Raw genomic sequence first — 14836 nt, 5'->3', positions numbered from 1 at the left:
ACTCTCAGATATAATCACCGCTTGGCGTAGCATTACTCGAATCTCCATAATTTCTTGTCATGCTACAAGAATAGAGAACCAGAACGAAACCAACGTCTTTATGTATAATTGATCAGCTAAATGGGAAAAACAAAAGACTCACCTGCTGGAGCTTGAAAAAGGCATAGAAAGAGTGCTAGGCTTACTAGAAAATAAAATCCCACGGAGTGGTTTTCCATCTATGATAGTTTCAATGGTGTATCGATCACCAAAATTCGTCATCACTCTCCCCTGAAATATTTGTTCACCTTGGACAGGCACCAGTTGCTTATATGGATTACTTTGAGCACCTGCATTAACGATCCATAGCTACTTATGATTAGGCACAAACAAGCAATTAAAAAAAAAACAGTTTCACAACCATAATCCTATCATTTCTAGATAAGTGCAAACTCCAGCAAGACATCTATATCTGTATATATTAATAATAGCAAGCGAAAACATGTAAAACAGGCACTTGGCTTCTACTTCATGGACATTTTACTCACTTCACAAAATCCTCAGACAAAGGCCTGTTGATTAGCAATTCTGTGGACTCTAACGCAGGTGCTCATAGTTATTCACCCAAGCAACAAGAACTGTCCAAGGTAAACAAATATTTCAAGCAAGAGTGACAGAGAGTTTTGGCGATCATACACCATTTGCAAATAACTATATCACGGCCATAATCCCACGATCTCTAGATGAGTGAAAACTCCAATGACAGATCAATGGCTATATATAATACCAAGGGACAAATTGTAAAACTGGCACTTGACTTCTGCTTCATGGACATTTTAATTACTTGACAAATTCTTCTGCCAAACGGAAATATCTTGAGAAATTTCTGAAGAAAATTTCCTGATTTTGTATTGAATATGGTGATTTGGTATTGAATAGGGTGACTTGGTCAGTTTATGAAATGAAGATTTACATGGAAAGAAACCTACAATGAGATGGAATACATTTAATTAAATTAAATACATAGATTTGACCAAAAAAGTAAATACGTAGACGTCACCTAGACCATGGTACACTAAGGTTGCTTAGTACAGCTGTAAAAGGTTTTCTCCATAGTGACCTATGGTCACGGGTTCGAGTCCCAAAAATGGCCTCTCTAGGAACTAGGTGTATAGCAGTGGAGATGAACCGTGATATGAGTATGATCTTCCTAATTTAAGTAATTTTACGATCCAGGTCGCCAGAATTGTCAATCCAATCAACCCCACCTCATACTCGTTCAATTAAGAGATATTACATGAACATGGTATAAAGCATAGGTAACTACAGAAGACTGTTTCCTAAATAGATCGAGCAGTAGGAAGGTATGGGAGCAAATCTTCAATATACTCCCATGGTGTACGATTGATCATTTCGCACCTTCCCCAATTACTTCTTTAAAACGTACTACTACCCAAATAGCAGATCAACTAATAGCCATGGAAATGAATTGTCGGCTGAGTAAGTGAATGCCTCGTAACAACCAGGATCTTGGTAAAATCTTCATATCTGAAGAAACCTAACATATAAGTAAAATCCTAACATATGGCGCAAGCCAGTGACTATGCTTTCATTAATCCTTATTCTATTTCCATATTAGAAATTTCATATTTGCATTCACAATTTATGCCCATACATGAGCAACATATCTTACGCTTATAACTAGGACAGCAAACAAGTTTGAGAACACAAGGACTCCATATTTTGGTTCAGAAAATGACCGAATATTGAGGTTCCTACAACACAAGTTCTTATTACATTACCACGATGACAAATGTTTAAATACATAAAAAAAAAGGTTAAAAAAACTAGGAACTGACAAATTCCCCAAACCTTTCTTCCAGAGAAGTAGCTCATGCAACCTTCTCGAAATTCCTTAAGAAAAGGTGCTCAGTGCTCACAAGAAGGGCATTTGGTCCATCCCCTCACAAACTCTCTCTCTCACTCACACACACAGACACACACGCGCGCGCGCACATATTTCGAATCAGATGTTACCAATTAGATCCTTTGCAAGTGGAGCTTAGATTCTCCTAGTACATTTGTTTCTATTACAGAGCAACAACCTATTTTCATTTATTCTTTTGGTCAAATAATCTTTTCAGTAGTCTATAACCTGATTCAACAAAAGTATTTCTATCTACATACCCATGGTCTGGATATTTTGGAACTAGATAGATGAATTCATGGTAAAAGTTAATTAAGATGGTATTTATGGAAATTACAGTTACCTTGGGGTCTACATTCTGTTTGATAGAGTTGAAACAATTAGATTAAAGTAGTGTTGCTAAAGCAATGAAATCAGTTATGACTATCCCTTTCAATATAGATTCGGTGAAGTTGTGCCGAATATGTCCAGCAAATTCACAATATCACTATACTATGTCTAAGCACATGGTAACTCTGCTAGTCCTAACTCTAAGTTAGAAACTAACACTAGGGGAAAAGTTCAAAGACAAATTGTTGTGTAATCCCATCGTGGAGAAGTTTGAAAGAGGCTTGTGGGGTGGAAAAGCCTTATCTTTCCAAGGAAGGAAAAACCACACTTATCAAGAGCACTTGAGATTGCTAGTTTACTTTCTTTCTCTCTTTCCTATCCCAGTGTCTGTGGTGAAAAGATCCGACGATATTCAGAGGAAGTTCTCTTGGGGCAGTACAGATGAAAGACGCAAGTATCACCTGGTGATATCTGGTCTGATCAATTTATTTATATTTAGAGGTGGTTTAAGAGTATGATCTTGGTCCTGTTGTAACAATGCTTTATCTGCAAATGGCTTTGGAGACATTTAAATGGCACGAACCACATCTGGAGACAGCTCGGACAAATCATAACAGCAAAATATGCACAAAGCAGAGAGGATGGATCTCAAAATATGGGAGTGGTTTACATGGGATGGGAGTATGGAAATGGAAAAGCAACGTTAGGATTCTCCCATGAAAAATATCTATTCATTCCTTTGTGGTTGTTCTATTCTATTTTGGCCTTGTGATTGGTGCTCATTAACCCCTTGAAAGACAGTTTCATAGCTTATTCAGAATGACAAGCAACAAAGAAGCGATTTTCAATCTTGGACGAGTTGGGTAAATGGTAAGATCATTTGGGATGCTGAATTGATTGGTAACATTAGTAGGGAGTTGTAGGAAGTGTCCGATTTCTTTCCATGTAGTGGATACGAAGGTGAACCTTAAGGGCATTGATTCTGTACAATGGTCATTGACAAAAAGTAAGGTGTTCACCATGTATCTTGTCACCGGTGCATGAAAAAAGAGGAGAAAGGAAAGGATGCTTTCCTTAGAGATTAGTATGGCTGATATATATTGTTTTTTGCTTGGGAAATACCTTGGGAAGAATCTGACTTCGAAAAAAACATGCGAAACGAGGTCATATACTATCTCACAAATCATATCTGCAGGAAGGAATAATGGGATAATTCGAAATCGAAGGCCCGGGAGCAACAAAGAAAAAGATTACAGAACTAGAGTCAATAGGTATCATAAAAGATAGTTTCAAGTCTGCATAAAGAAATGTTCAATCGAAATATAGAATTCTGTCTCCACAGCTATTCTTTCTCCCAGCAACAAAACCACATTCAAGAACATGGAAGTAAACATATATCAGGTCCTGACCTGGCTGACCACAGATCGATAGTGGCACTGGTTGATATGAGCTTGAGGTTACACCGACTTGCACAAAAGCTTTATCATGTCCTAGAGTCAAATTTTGTTCTTGGCACTTCAGCTTCAGTTTCTTCCTCAAGGGTGGCTTCTCTAGCCTTTGCTTGTGTTCCCAAATGAGTCCTAGAAATGAAATAGAAATTAACTCAAATATACATCTTGGGTTCTGAAAACCTACATGAGCTGCAAAAGGAAAGTCCACAAAATATAATTTGAACCTGTGTGCAAGTAGTAGATATCGTCAAGAGCCTCGAGACTTCTATTGCAACCACCCAAAAAGACAAGAACCCCACTCTGAACCCGATCTAGACTGTCCCCAGCCATGGAAAATCTGGCAGAAGGTCCAGCACCTGCAGCAGTCACCTTGGACCATATAGCAGATTCTGCAAAATCATGGTAACAGTCAAGCAAAAGAGTTGGGTCAAAAAGGAACAAAAAGCATGCTTAAGTTGTTTTTGATGCAGCAAGTAGGGGAAAACAGTTTTTAATTGTTGGTACCAAGAATAAAGCAGCTGATTCAGCAGCACGGGCTGCAATAAGGGCTCGGTGTCATTATGTTACTGAAAAGTGGCTCAGTGGTATGTTAACGAATTGGCCCACTACAGAAATGAAACTTCCTAAGTTCAGGGACTTGAGAACGGAACAAAAGATGGGGAGACTCAATCCTCTTCCAAAAAGAGATGCAGCTATGTTGAAGAGACAATTATCTCACTTGCAAACATATCTGGGGAGGATTAAATATATTTGAGTCGGACATCATTGCATTTCAGTGAATACATGTATAGCTGCGTAATCTCTATGAAAGAAATTCAGAAAGCGTACGCAGAGCAAAAAGTACTCACCAACATCAAGCATATACAGGTCATCATATAGCTTTTGGGCCTCTGTGTATCCCCCATAAACAAACAGAATCTTCCCAAAAGTAACAGTAGAATGTCCAGCACGAGGGGGTAGCATGTCGCCGGTGGTATTCAGTTCCTTCCACATCAGGGTGTCTAACAAAATACAGTAAGGCCAAAGAGTAGTAAAAAGAGGATACCCATGGAGAGAAACAACAACGAACCACTATTCGGTTGAACCAATAAAGGCTACAGTAGACAGTAAACCTGTATCAAGAATATGGACATCGGAAAAATGGTAATCATGTTCATCTTCACCACCAATCACAATCATTTTGTTCTTCCAAGTTGAGCAGCTGTGGCTCTCACGTGGTGAAGGTGGGATCCCAGTTGTCGTAGCCTTTTTCCATACGAAGGTCTCTGTAGGTTATGAGAAGGAAGTGCATGAACTAGCACATTTGTCTACCCGAGGAAGATAGAATACTGAAGTCTGCAAACTACATAACAAATATTTGACAAGCAGTAGTAACCGAAGAGCATGCTGCAGGTATAGTATTTTGAGAAGTTGGAGGACACGACATTCATGGAAAATAACATCTTTAACCCACCACTCACATGCACAGATGGAAACATTCACACATAGATTGCAATGGGGACTCGAGGCGAAGAAGAAATTTTCACTTTAAACAAGAATGTACCTGTGTTTAATATGAAAAGATCATTGTAATATACTTCATCGTCGTCATTAGGAGATTTTCCATACCCACCGAATATGAACAGCCTTTTACCCACAAGTGCTGCACTATGACCTTCCCTTGCCTCCGGTCCCTCCCCCCTTATAATGGGTGATACCCATGTATGAGAAGCTACAAAACAGATTCATGAATTACATTAAAAAGGATGGGACTTCTGCTATTGCGAGTATAATGAAAGGATAGGCAGATTATTAGTCGACAAGACTGTATGGCGACACCAGGGGGAAAACAAGACGGTAAATGTAACTCACAAGTGTCTAGTATATGCAAATCCCTGAGAAGGTTCATCCCATCTGTCCCACCGAACACAAACAAATTGTCACCAACATTAGTACAGCTATGGCTGTCCCTTGGAGCAGGTGGCGTGCCTCCTATTGTGGGTTGGCTCCATGTTTGCTCCACTGAGAGTCAGATAAAACTAATGATCAATTAAGACAATGGTAAACGAGATCACCTCTCATAGTTCAACAACTTCCACATGTCACACCAGCCAAGCTCCAATGGAACACAAGATCACGACACAAAAACTAGAAGGCGACAGAAGTTGGAAGATCCCCCAAAAGCCATCCCACACGAAATTCCAGCAGTAAATTTTAATATCAGCGGAATGCGTCTAGGGGGAAAGTCAAAAACAGCTCCAGTAATTGTTCACGATGAAAGATGTACAGGAAAATATCAGGCGTATCACTGGACACAGAATATCATGAAAAATTCTCTTCTGCCCCCTAAAAAAAAGAGAATACCAACAAGCAAAGCTGCACCAAAAACACCAGGAGCTACAAATCAGATAGAGAATGAAAAAAGAAAAGAAAAGAACCAACCTTTCTCTCAGCACCAAGCAGAACATACCATTCTAAATCGAAGACATTCTCAGGAAAAAATGCAACTTTGAAGGAAAACCAGAATCTCCAGAAGTTAAACTCGAAGACCCACCAGTGTCAAAGACGTGAACTTGGTTGGTCTGGCAGTTGTCTTTGCCATAGCCACCGAACACGTAGAGAAACCTCCCTCCTTTGATCGCGTTGCAAGTGAGGCCCCACCTCTTTCCGGGGTCACCAGCCTCTTCTGTTCTCTGCTCTGGTTCCTGGGCTTGCGCCAACAGGACTCTCTCCCACCTCATTTTTCTTTTCCAGGAAAATCAACCAACGACACAGAGGGGCCAAGAAAGCACGAGAAAGTGAAAGCCTTTCCAGAAAAGAGTAGGATTTCAAAGTTTGAGGGCAGGAAAACTGGGGCTTAAAGGATGCAGAGGGTCTCTCTGGGGTGTCACGCAGAGGACAAGAGCATAAGACCCGAACAAATGTCGACGAATCAGCAAAAACTGTGTCTTTTCGTTGAAAGCAGTTTTGAAAGATGGATTTTTGCGAGGGAACACAAGAGCTTTTCCAGTTTATTTTTGTTTTTCTTTTTTGGCCTTTATAAAGAAATTTCAAAATACCTTTTTTGGCCCTTCAGGATCAGATCAAGGTGGCTCATATTAGGAAAAATTGCCCCATGTATAAAACTCGTTCCAGGGGTAGCATTGTCAAAGCCAAATCCGGCAAGAAAAATATGACATTTAATTCAATACTAAAAATATCAAATGACAGAATTATGTGTTCTAAAAGCACTAATACGGCCATAAATCGAATTAAAGATAAAATAATAAAGAATATGGCATTTTGTCATTGCGATTCAGATATTGCTCTTTCAACTTGCCTCTGGCGTGTTCGTCGTGCTTGGATAACAAATCTTTTTTAGAATAGCCGCCACTCTGGTGTACAAAGTGATATGTTCAAGCTATTTGGCTGCACCTTGTACTGCACGAGAAACTTTGCAGGATGCTACAAATGCAGTTGAAGAGTTCATGCAAGTTTTTCCAAAAGTACATTGCAGAGTAGCCTCGGAACTATATCCTAATTAAGCAAGTAAAAAAGAATATGAAACAACATTCAGCAAAACAACGATTTCCGGTCATTGGGTTTTCCGTATTTACTCATTGTGTGAGTCTTTGAGGTAATTTATGAATTGATTATCTCATTTTTGTGTCATATGTTACTTCTAACTATGTTTTCTAAGTAACATATCAATGTTTCTACTTTAGCATATTACCGATGGTCATGAATGAATATGGCTTTATAAGACGTGTCTAGAAAAGCATTTGTTTTGAAATGGAGGGGGACATGAGTGCGAAGGAAGATTGTTATTGTTTTACATCTACCACGTGTGTTTATTGGTCGACCAATTGTAACGTCTTATGTGACTTTGGATATAACTATAAGTACATGGTGATTTATGAGTAGTCAAGTATAGCCTTTAAGGGATAGGAATACTTTGACTAATGTAGCAAAATAAGTCTGGGGCACTGTGGGACATGGGTGGTAGCCGTTATGTTATCCTAAGAGGTATATATCTAAGCTCCCAAGTGCAAGTGTACTATTTGCCTGTACGGATTATTTCTAAAGTAGATGAATGTTGAATGCCTTACATACTTGATAGAGCATTATCAAGTCCATCATGTTCCAGTGGGAGATGTTATATTTCGACAATTTACCCATGATGGGGTGTCTTTGAGCAGTGAAGGAGTGCGTTTGAGAGACACCATTTGAAGAGGTGCTTCTATATATATATATATATATGGTCGAAACCGTCTCCTTATATATAAAGGAAGTTTTTTACTTCCGAGAATACCCATTCCTTTGACGCCCATTCAAGAAAAAAGAATGTATAGAGAAACATACATTCTCCTCTCCATCAAATAAACACACAAAGGATTCCTTTGTTACTTTGAGAAGGCAGTCGACATCTACGCTATGGAACGAGAATACTTTCATTGTGATTGTACTCGGACCATTGTGGAGTTGTAGATTCATTCGTTGCATGCCGGTGATTCAACGAATATCCATCGGTAATTCTGTTGTCTCGCATCAAAAGTTTAGACGTTTTCTCCATTGATTTTTTTTCCAACAATAGCTAAGGGGAAGAAAGTTGGAAACTCAAATTGTGTTTGCAAGTTGATAACTCAAATTGTGTTTGCAAGTTGATAACTTCAAAATGTTACTAAGCCGTGGAAACAAAAGTAGTAAGTTGTTACGAAAGCCAGTAATTCCAGAAGTACGCCAATAAGCTACGAAACAAAGATTGGTAAGTTGTTACGAAGGTTTGTAACCTGATATTGACGAAATAGACATTTATATGGGCATCAAATAATAATCAACATTCGTCCAAAAAAATAAAATAAGAATCGATAAGTTGAATCTGGTGCGTAAGTCAATCAAGAAGTTGGTTAGCAACTTAAATAAGGTTGGTAATTTCATATAAGAGTTGGTAATTTTAAAATGTCAAATATGTAGGCCAACTTTAATAAAAGGATATTCATTTTATAACGACCAAAAAAATGTTGGCAAGGTATTCAAAATGAGAATTGATAACCTAACACTATCAAGCACTTTAATCAAGAAAATATCGTTAGATAGCTTGCATAAGGTTGGTAATTTGATACAAGAGTTTTTTTTTTTTTTTTGGTAAGGTAAGTATGTATATAACTTTTCAAGGTGCCAAATACCAGAGAGGACCGAACACAAAAACCTCGTACCCATCGTTACACTTGGAAGTGTCCCGAAGGGTGCAAAGGTGTAGCGGTCAAGAAAGACACAACAAAAGAAGGAACTAGAGACCTAAAGAGCCAAACAATGGCCACTGTAGAAAGAAGTCAAGAGCGAACCAACAGCCAAAAGAAACGCTAATCTAAGCAACGGGCTGATCCTCAAAGATAGAAGGGGAAAGGCCCCAATTTCTTTGTATACGCCTGTTGCGGGGAATGTCATCAATCAGACCAAGTGACAAGCTCATATCACTAACCACCTTGTGGAGATGCTTGATGATGGCCGGGATAAAGAGAGGTTTGTCCCCGAAAAGGATGTTGTTTCTCTCCATCCAGATAATATGACATAAAGCTCCATGAGAAAATCTAGCAATACGATGCGAGAAGGACGAACCTCCAAAAAGTCGCATAGACCAGCGAATATGGTCATCCCACGGACGGTTCCGCCAAGGTAGATTACATTTGGTAGCCCAATACAGGGCGAGGGAACTTGTGACAGAGCAGCCAAAATATAAATGGTGGATAGAATCTGGTCTCAAGTGGCAAAAGGCACATACCCCATGATCAAGTCTTCGGTGTTGCAGAAGCAATGTTTGAGTGGGGAGACGGTGTAAAGTGATTAACCAGAGATGGAAGGCATGCCGAGGGGATATATATCTATCCCAAACAAAGGAATGCCAAAAAACAGCCCGACCCCTACGTCCGATCGCATTCCAAGCGGATGCAGCAGAGAAAATACCCCGAGGAGTTGTTCCGCCAAATGAATTGATCATTTCTCCCATCCACAAAAGAAGGGCTTGGTTCCGGCCAAGCCAAAATGGTGGCCAAAGTGTTCGACATTTGCCAATCCGAGGTATAGAATGAACGCACCGAGACATCACGTGGTATCCTGGATCGGTATATATCCCCATCCGTAAAAAGCTTAAAGAGGGGGCCACGATCATGCCACCAATCAAACCAAAATGAGGTAGATAGCCCATCGCCAATCCTCCATCTAAAGTGCACTAAGAATTCCGTCCGAAGGTCCAAGATTTTCTTCCAAGTCCATGAGCAAAAAACTGGTTTGGCGACTAACCAAAAATTCTTCCTCTTGAGGAAATTGGAGTGTATCCATTTGCACCATATGGATTCTTTATCGAGAGATAAGATCCAAATGTGCTTTAGCATTGCTGCTTTATTACACTCCAACAATTTCCGTATCCCAAGTCCACCTTCTTTCTTCGGCAAGCAAACATAATCCCAAGGAACCTTAGCGCCCCCGACACCCAAGTCTGGACCCTTCCGGAGAAATTGTCTCAGAATAGTTTCAATCCGGGATAAGACTGACATGGGGAGGGTGAAAACCGTAGCCCAATAGACATGGATGGTGTGCGGGACTGATTTAATAAGTTGTAGTCGACCCGCAAAAGATAAGAATCTTTGGGACCAAGAGCGGGCTCTAGCAGTAATGGAGTTTACCGGAGTGTTACAGTCAGACTTGGAAAGTCTAGAAGCAATGATAGGGACTCCAAGATAACGGAAGGGCAGCGTACCTTCCCGGAAGCCCAAGACTGCCCAAATCTGGTTCCGAAGTCCGGTTGAGCCACCCGAGATGAATACTTCACTCTTATTAGCATTCGGCTGCAATCCGGACCACCCCGAGAACAGCTCCAGCCCTTCCTTCAACAAAGCAACAGATGGCATATTTGCCTCAGCAAATAATAGAACATCATCCGCAAAGAAGAGATGCGACAGCTGAGTGTGTTTGCAGCGCCAAAAGAACTTAAACCCAGCAAAGTTAGTCTTCGCCTTGAGTATACCAGAGAGCACTTCCATTACCAAAGTGAAGAGGTATGGCGATATGGGGTCTCCTTGGCGTATCCCTCTAGAACTTCCAAAAAATCCATGCAATTCACCATTGATGGATACCGAGAAAAATGGAGAAGAAACACATAGCATGATCAACTTGGTAAAAAAACTTGGGAAGCCGAAGGCTTGGAGGACCACCTCAAGGAATCCCCATTCCAATGTATCGTAGGCCTTTTGGAAATCCACCTTAATAGCACACTTGGGAAGATAAGGATCATGGTGGAAGCCGGCAAACAATTCTTGAGCTAGCATGATGTTGTCACTAATCCGTCGGCCTTTGACAAAGGCACTTTGCGGGGGGCTAATAAGAGTGGGCAGCACAACTGCAATTCTATTGGCAAGGATCTTAGTAATACACTTATACACGGTATTACAACAAGCAATGGGCCTAAAGTCTCACATAGCCGAGGCGTTAGGAATTTTGGGCACCAGTGCGAGAATAGTGGTGTTAATCTCCTTGAGCAGCATGCCAGTTTCAAAAAAGTTCGTAATAGCCGACGTGATCGACGGTCCAATGATATCCCAATTCGCTTTAAAGAAATCAACATTAAACCCATCAGGGCCCGGTGCCTTACCAGTAGCTAGGGAGAACATAGTAGTTCGGATCTCCACTTCGGTGATGGGCCGAGAGAGGGAAAGGATCTGATCAGCATCTAGAGCACAGGGGAGGAAGTCCCTGATCTGCGCAAAAGCAGCCATTGGTCAGACAAGGAGAACCCGAGAGAAGTCTCACCCAGAATCAAAGCAAGGGAAATGCTGTAGAGAGAGCATCTGTACCCAAGAAAGGGTTGTATAGAAACCGAATAACGAGAAAAGCAACAAAAGAAGAGTAATCGAGAAGGAGGCCACGCCATGGTTTCCGGGAGTGTGTTGGACTGAATGTAACGCCTCTGTTTTCTCTGTTTTTTAAGCTGGAAATTAGGAAACGCATTGGATGGGTATAGTTTTTTGAGAACGACATGTAAGATCAAAGAGAAACACACGAAGTACCCTAGAGCCCATACGATGTGGGCATCGTGTAATTGACTCGTTACTCCATGTTAGCGTTGCCAATAGACAACCAAAAATTTCTCTCCATGCCCCATTTGGTGTCAAACAAAACCATCCAATGTTTCATTCTCATAACCAGCTTAGAAACAAAGAAGAGACAGGCGGTAACATCAACTCAAAAAACTCCTAGAAAGCATTGCAAAAAAAAAAGTCTCTCTGTTTTGACCTAAAATTAGAGCTTATCCGCTTCGTGAACATGCATCCTCGTTTCCGATCAAAAAAGAAAAAAGAAAAGAACATGCATCCTCGTTTTCAGCCGCTAATTAATTGAAGTGCACAACTTAGGAACTTGCACTAGCCGAGAGGTTTTCTCTTGACATCATTTTAGCATTGCATGCACTCACAGCTTCATTCCGAAATGCGATTATGCATTGAGGCGAGAGTAAGATTTCAATGGTAGCCTCTACACTTGACAAACATCTCGTGAAGATTAACGATATTTTACCATGACGCATCATCTTTTCTTGATCAATCTTGACAAATAGAATAAGTGCAGCAATCCAGCCGGTTCTGCAGCATGATATCATGAATCATTCGAAGCTACGATGCATTAGGCACAGGACAACCTCCAAACATCTCATACGACCAATAAAGTGCTTATTAAGAAAGTATTGGATGTGGTGTGTGCACTAACGTGTATAAGCAATGCAGCAATGCAAGCACCCGCATGAACAAGAGGACCCTCATTTCCAAGGGCTAAGCCACCCTGACAAAGCCAATGCTCCCGAATATCTGTGGACATTTGACTATACATTCCGTGACCGAGGCATTACATGACATGGCTCAAGATCCAAAAATCCATGATCTTTTCTATGACATGAGTCAACATCTAAAATTTCATGATCTTTTCTCTGTTTCTTTCTTTGGCTAATCTCGCCACCCTTTTGCTTGGCGTATCGGCATTTGTTGAGACGAGCCGTCACAACCATCCTTTATCCTTTGACGACTTTGTCATCGTCATTCTCGTCATCATCGATCATGTACCGCTTCCAGAACCAATGCTGCTTCCACACTCTCTCGACCATCGAGTCCACAGGCACGCCCTTCGTCTCGGGCAAGAGAAACAATGTAAAGAGCCCCATGACCAAGATCCACGAGGCGAAGAAGAAGAAGATGCCGGCCTTCATGTGGCACAGCATGGACAGGAAGGCCTGCGCGATAATGAAGGTGCAGAGCATGTTCGAGCTCACCGCACAAGCGAAGCCAGCTGTCCTCGTCTCTAGAGGGAAGGTCTCGCTCGGAATCAACCACCCAAGCGGACCCCATGACCATGCGAATCCCATCACGTACACGCACACGAACACCACCACGACTATCGCCTCGGTAGAGTTGAGAGACCCAGCTGGTTTCAAGTGTAATAGCAAGAGCAATCCTATCACAGTCTGCAACAAGAAATTTTTGTGGATTAGAAAGTATCAATGCATCACATCAGCCTCTCTCCTTCTAATCGAATAGATTTACACAAGTTTGATGTGATTTTGCGTTGATCGTGATGGAAGAAACTTGCGACGACAATGTGAATTACCTGAGTGATGAACATCTGGACACAAGCCTCAAGGAGCAACACCCTCCGGCCAGCCTTGTCCACCGTGTAGATCGACACTAAGGTGCTGAACATGTTCACGAGCCCAGTGATGACCGTCGAGAGCAGCGCTGCATTGTTCCCAAACCCGACTGTCTGGAACAAGACCGGGGCATAGAACATGATGGCGTTGATCCCGGTGAACTGTTGGAACACCTGCAGCACTATGGCTATGACAAGAGGGGGCCTGCTCGATGGCCTCATGAGTTTGCGGAACGGGTTCTTCACTTGCCTTGCGGCCTCACTGGCAGCAACAATAGAATCAAACTCGGCAGTGATGTTATCGGTGCCGCGGATTCTCCTTAGGGTGGCCTTCCCTTGGTCGATTTGGTTGCGCTCGATGAGGCTGGTAGGGGTCTCGCAGATGGCGAATGAGCCTACGAGGAGGATCGCAGCCGGGACGCCGGCCAAGCCAAGAGAGATCCGCCACCCGTGAGGGTGAATGTTGGCTGTGAAGTAGTTGATAATGCCGGCGATGAGGATTCCGATTGTAATGAAGAGTTGGAAGCAAATGTTCAGAGCCCCCCTGATTCTGGCAGGAGCTAATTCAGATAGAAATAGAGGCACCGCCTGATTACCAAACCCAACACCACAGCCAAGGATGATTCTGCCAAGGACGACCATTGCAAGGTTGATGCCGCCAGCTTGGAGTGCGACCCCCCCAACAAAGAAGAAGGACCCGATCTGCAACGTCGTCCTTCGGCCGAATTTGGAGCATACCTTTGAGGCTGCAAAGCTGGCTACGAGAGCAGCTATGTATAGCGAAGATGTGAACAATTGGAGATACTCGTTGTCGTATTTACAGTAGTTGTCCTCATGGGCATGCTTCTTTTTATCATACACAGCGGGGAAGAATTCTATCAAGAAGTCATCCATGGAAGTCACTCCACCTAAAATTGATTAAACAAACATAAACATTGTGAAAAGTGAGAAATTATGCAGTGATTAATACATTTTGTGCTTTCAGACAAAAAAAATTACATTTTGCGCTTAGAAATTTATGGCTCACGAGTCAAAATGCAATATAAACTAGCCTATATTGGAGGCAAAAATGTGATATGATCTTTTCTCTTTTGAAATAGAAAAGACAGAACAAACACTTTCTTTGCATCATATAATCTTGCAGAAAAAATTTCATATTAAATGAAATAAGTTTCTCCTACCTGAAATTCCGATGTCGTATCCGAACAACAATCCTCCGAAGGCCGAGATGATCACACACAGAATGACGTAGAAAGTTATCTTCCCGTCATGCTCGGGCACATGGCTGCCGTGGCTCGTGATGACAGCGGGCATTTTCTCTGTCTTGCTTTTTGGTTGAAAAAGAAAGGCCGAGGGTAAGATTGAGTGCCTTAATTTTTGTCTGAGTATGAAATCTAAACGTGCATTGAATGAGGTATTTATAACACGCCAAGAAGGCTGAGAAAAGCTAAAAGAAGATCAAATGACAACTAATAGGATTGGATAATGATGTGGTTTGGCTCTT

General features: G+C 41.6%; 2 protein-coding genes across 2 annotated transcripts; both read right to left on the bottom strand.

Annotated features, from left to right (window-relative positions):
* Positions 1-3862: 3862 nt before the first annotated feature.
* Positions 3863-6562, bottom strand: LOC115741142 (RING finger protein B-like). Its single transcript, XM_030674892.2, has 6 exons — positions 6221-6562; positions 5539-5688; positions 5231-5398; positions 4800-4952; positions 4536-4688; positions 3863-4076 (listed from the first exon to the last, which is right to left on the bottom strand). The coding sequence occupies exons 1-6, from the start codon at positions 6405-6407 to the stop codon at positions 3868-3870; spliced, it is 1020 nt and encodes a 339-aa protein (XP_030530752.2). The 5' UTR covers positions 6408-6562; the 3' UTR covers positions 3863-3867.
* Positions 6563-12460: 5898 nt separating this feature from the next.
* Positions 12461-14646, bottom strand: LOC115742305 (sugar transport protein 8-like). The gene is made up of 3 exons (XM_030676526.2): positions 14514-14646; positions 13294-14240; positions 12461-13150 (listed from the first exon to the last, which is right to left on the bottom strand). Exons 1-3 carry the CDS (start codon positions 14644-14646, stop codon positions 12701-12703), a joined length of 1530 nt encoding a protein of 509 aa, XP_030532386.1. The 3' UTR covers positions 12461-12700.
* Positions 14647-14836: the final 190 nt, after the last annotated feature.

The sequence above is a fragment of the Rhodamnia argentea genome, chromosome 6, assembly GCF_020921035.1.
Source record: "Rhodamnia argentea isolate NSW1041297 chromosome 6, ASM2092103v1, whole genome shotgun sequence".
Classification (NCBI taxonomy): domain Eukaryota; kingdom Viridiplantae; phylum Streptophyta; class Magnoliopsida; order Myrtales; family Myrtaceae; genus Rhodamnia; species Rhodamnia argentea.
Note: the sequence above shows the minus strand (reverse complement) of the source record. Positions and strands in the feature narration are given on the sequence as shown.

Bases quoted from the DNA above. Each gene is read 5' to 3' on its own strand.
- LOC115741142 (XM_030674892.2), bottom strand. From the start codon at position 6,407: ATGAGGTGGGAGAGAGTCCTGTTGGCGCAAGCCCAGGAACCAGAGCAG. The intron at 5,399-5,538 runs GTGAGTTACATT...TCTGTTTTGTAG, and splicing joins TTTGCATATACTAGACACTT to CTTCTCATACATGGGTATCA. The intron at 4,077-4,535 runs GTGAGTACTTTT...ATGATTTTGCAG, and splicing joins CCTGTATATGCTTGATGTTG to AATCTGCTATATGGTCCAAG.
- LOC115742305 (XM_030676526.2), bottom strand. From the start codon at position 14,646: ATGCCCGCTGTCATCACGAGCCACGGCAGCCATGTGCCCGAGCATGAC. The intron at 14,241-14,513 runs GTAGGAGAAACT...AATCAATTTTAG, and splicing joins ATACGACATCGGAATTTCAG to GTGGAGTGACTTCCATGGAT. The intron at 13,151-13,293 runs GTAATTCACATT...TTCTTGTTGCAG, and splicing joins TCCAGATGTTCATCACTCAG to ACTGTGATAGGATTGCTCTT.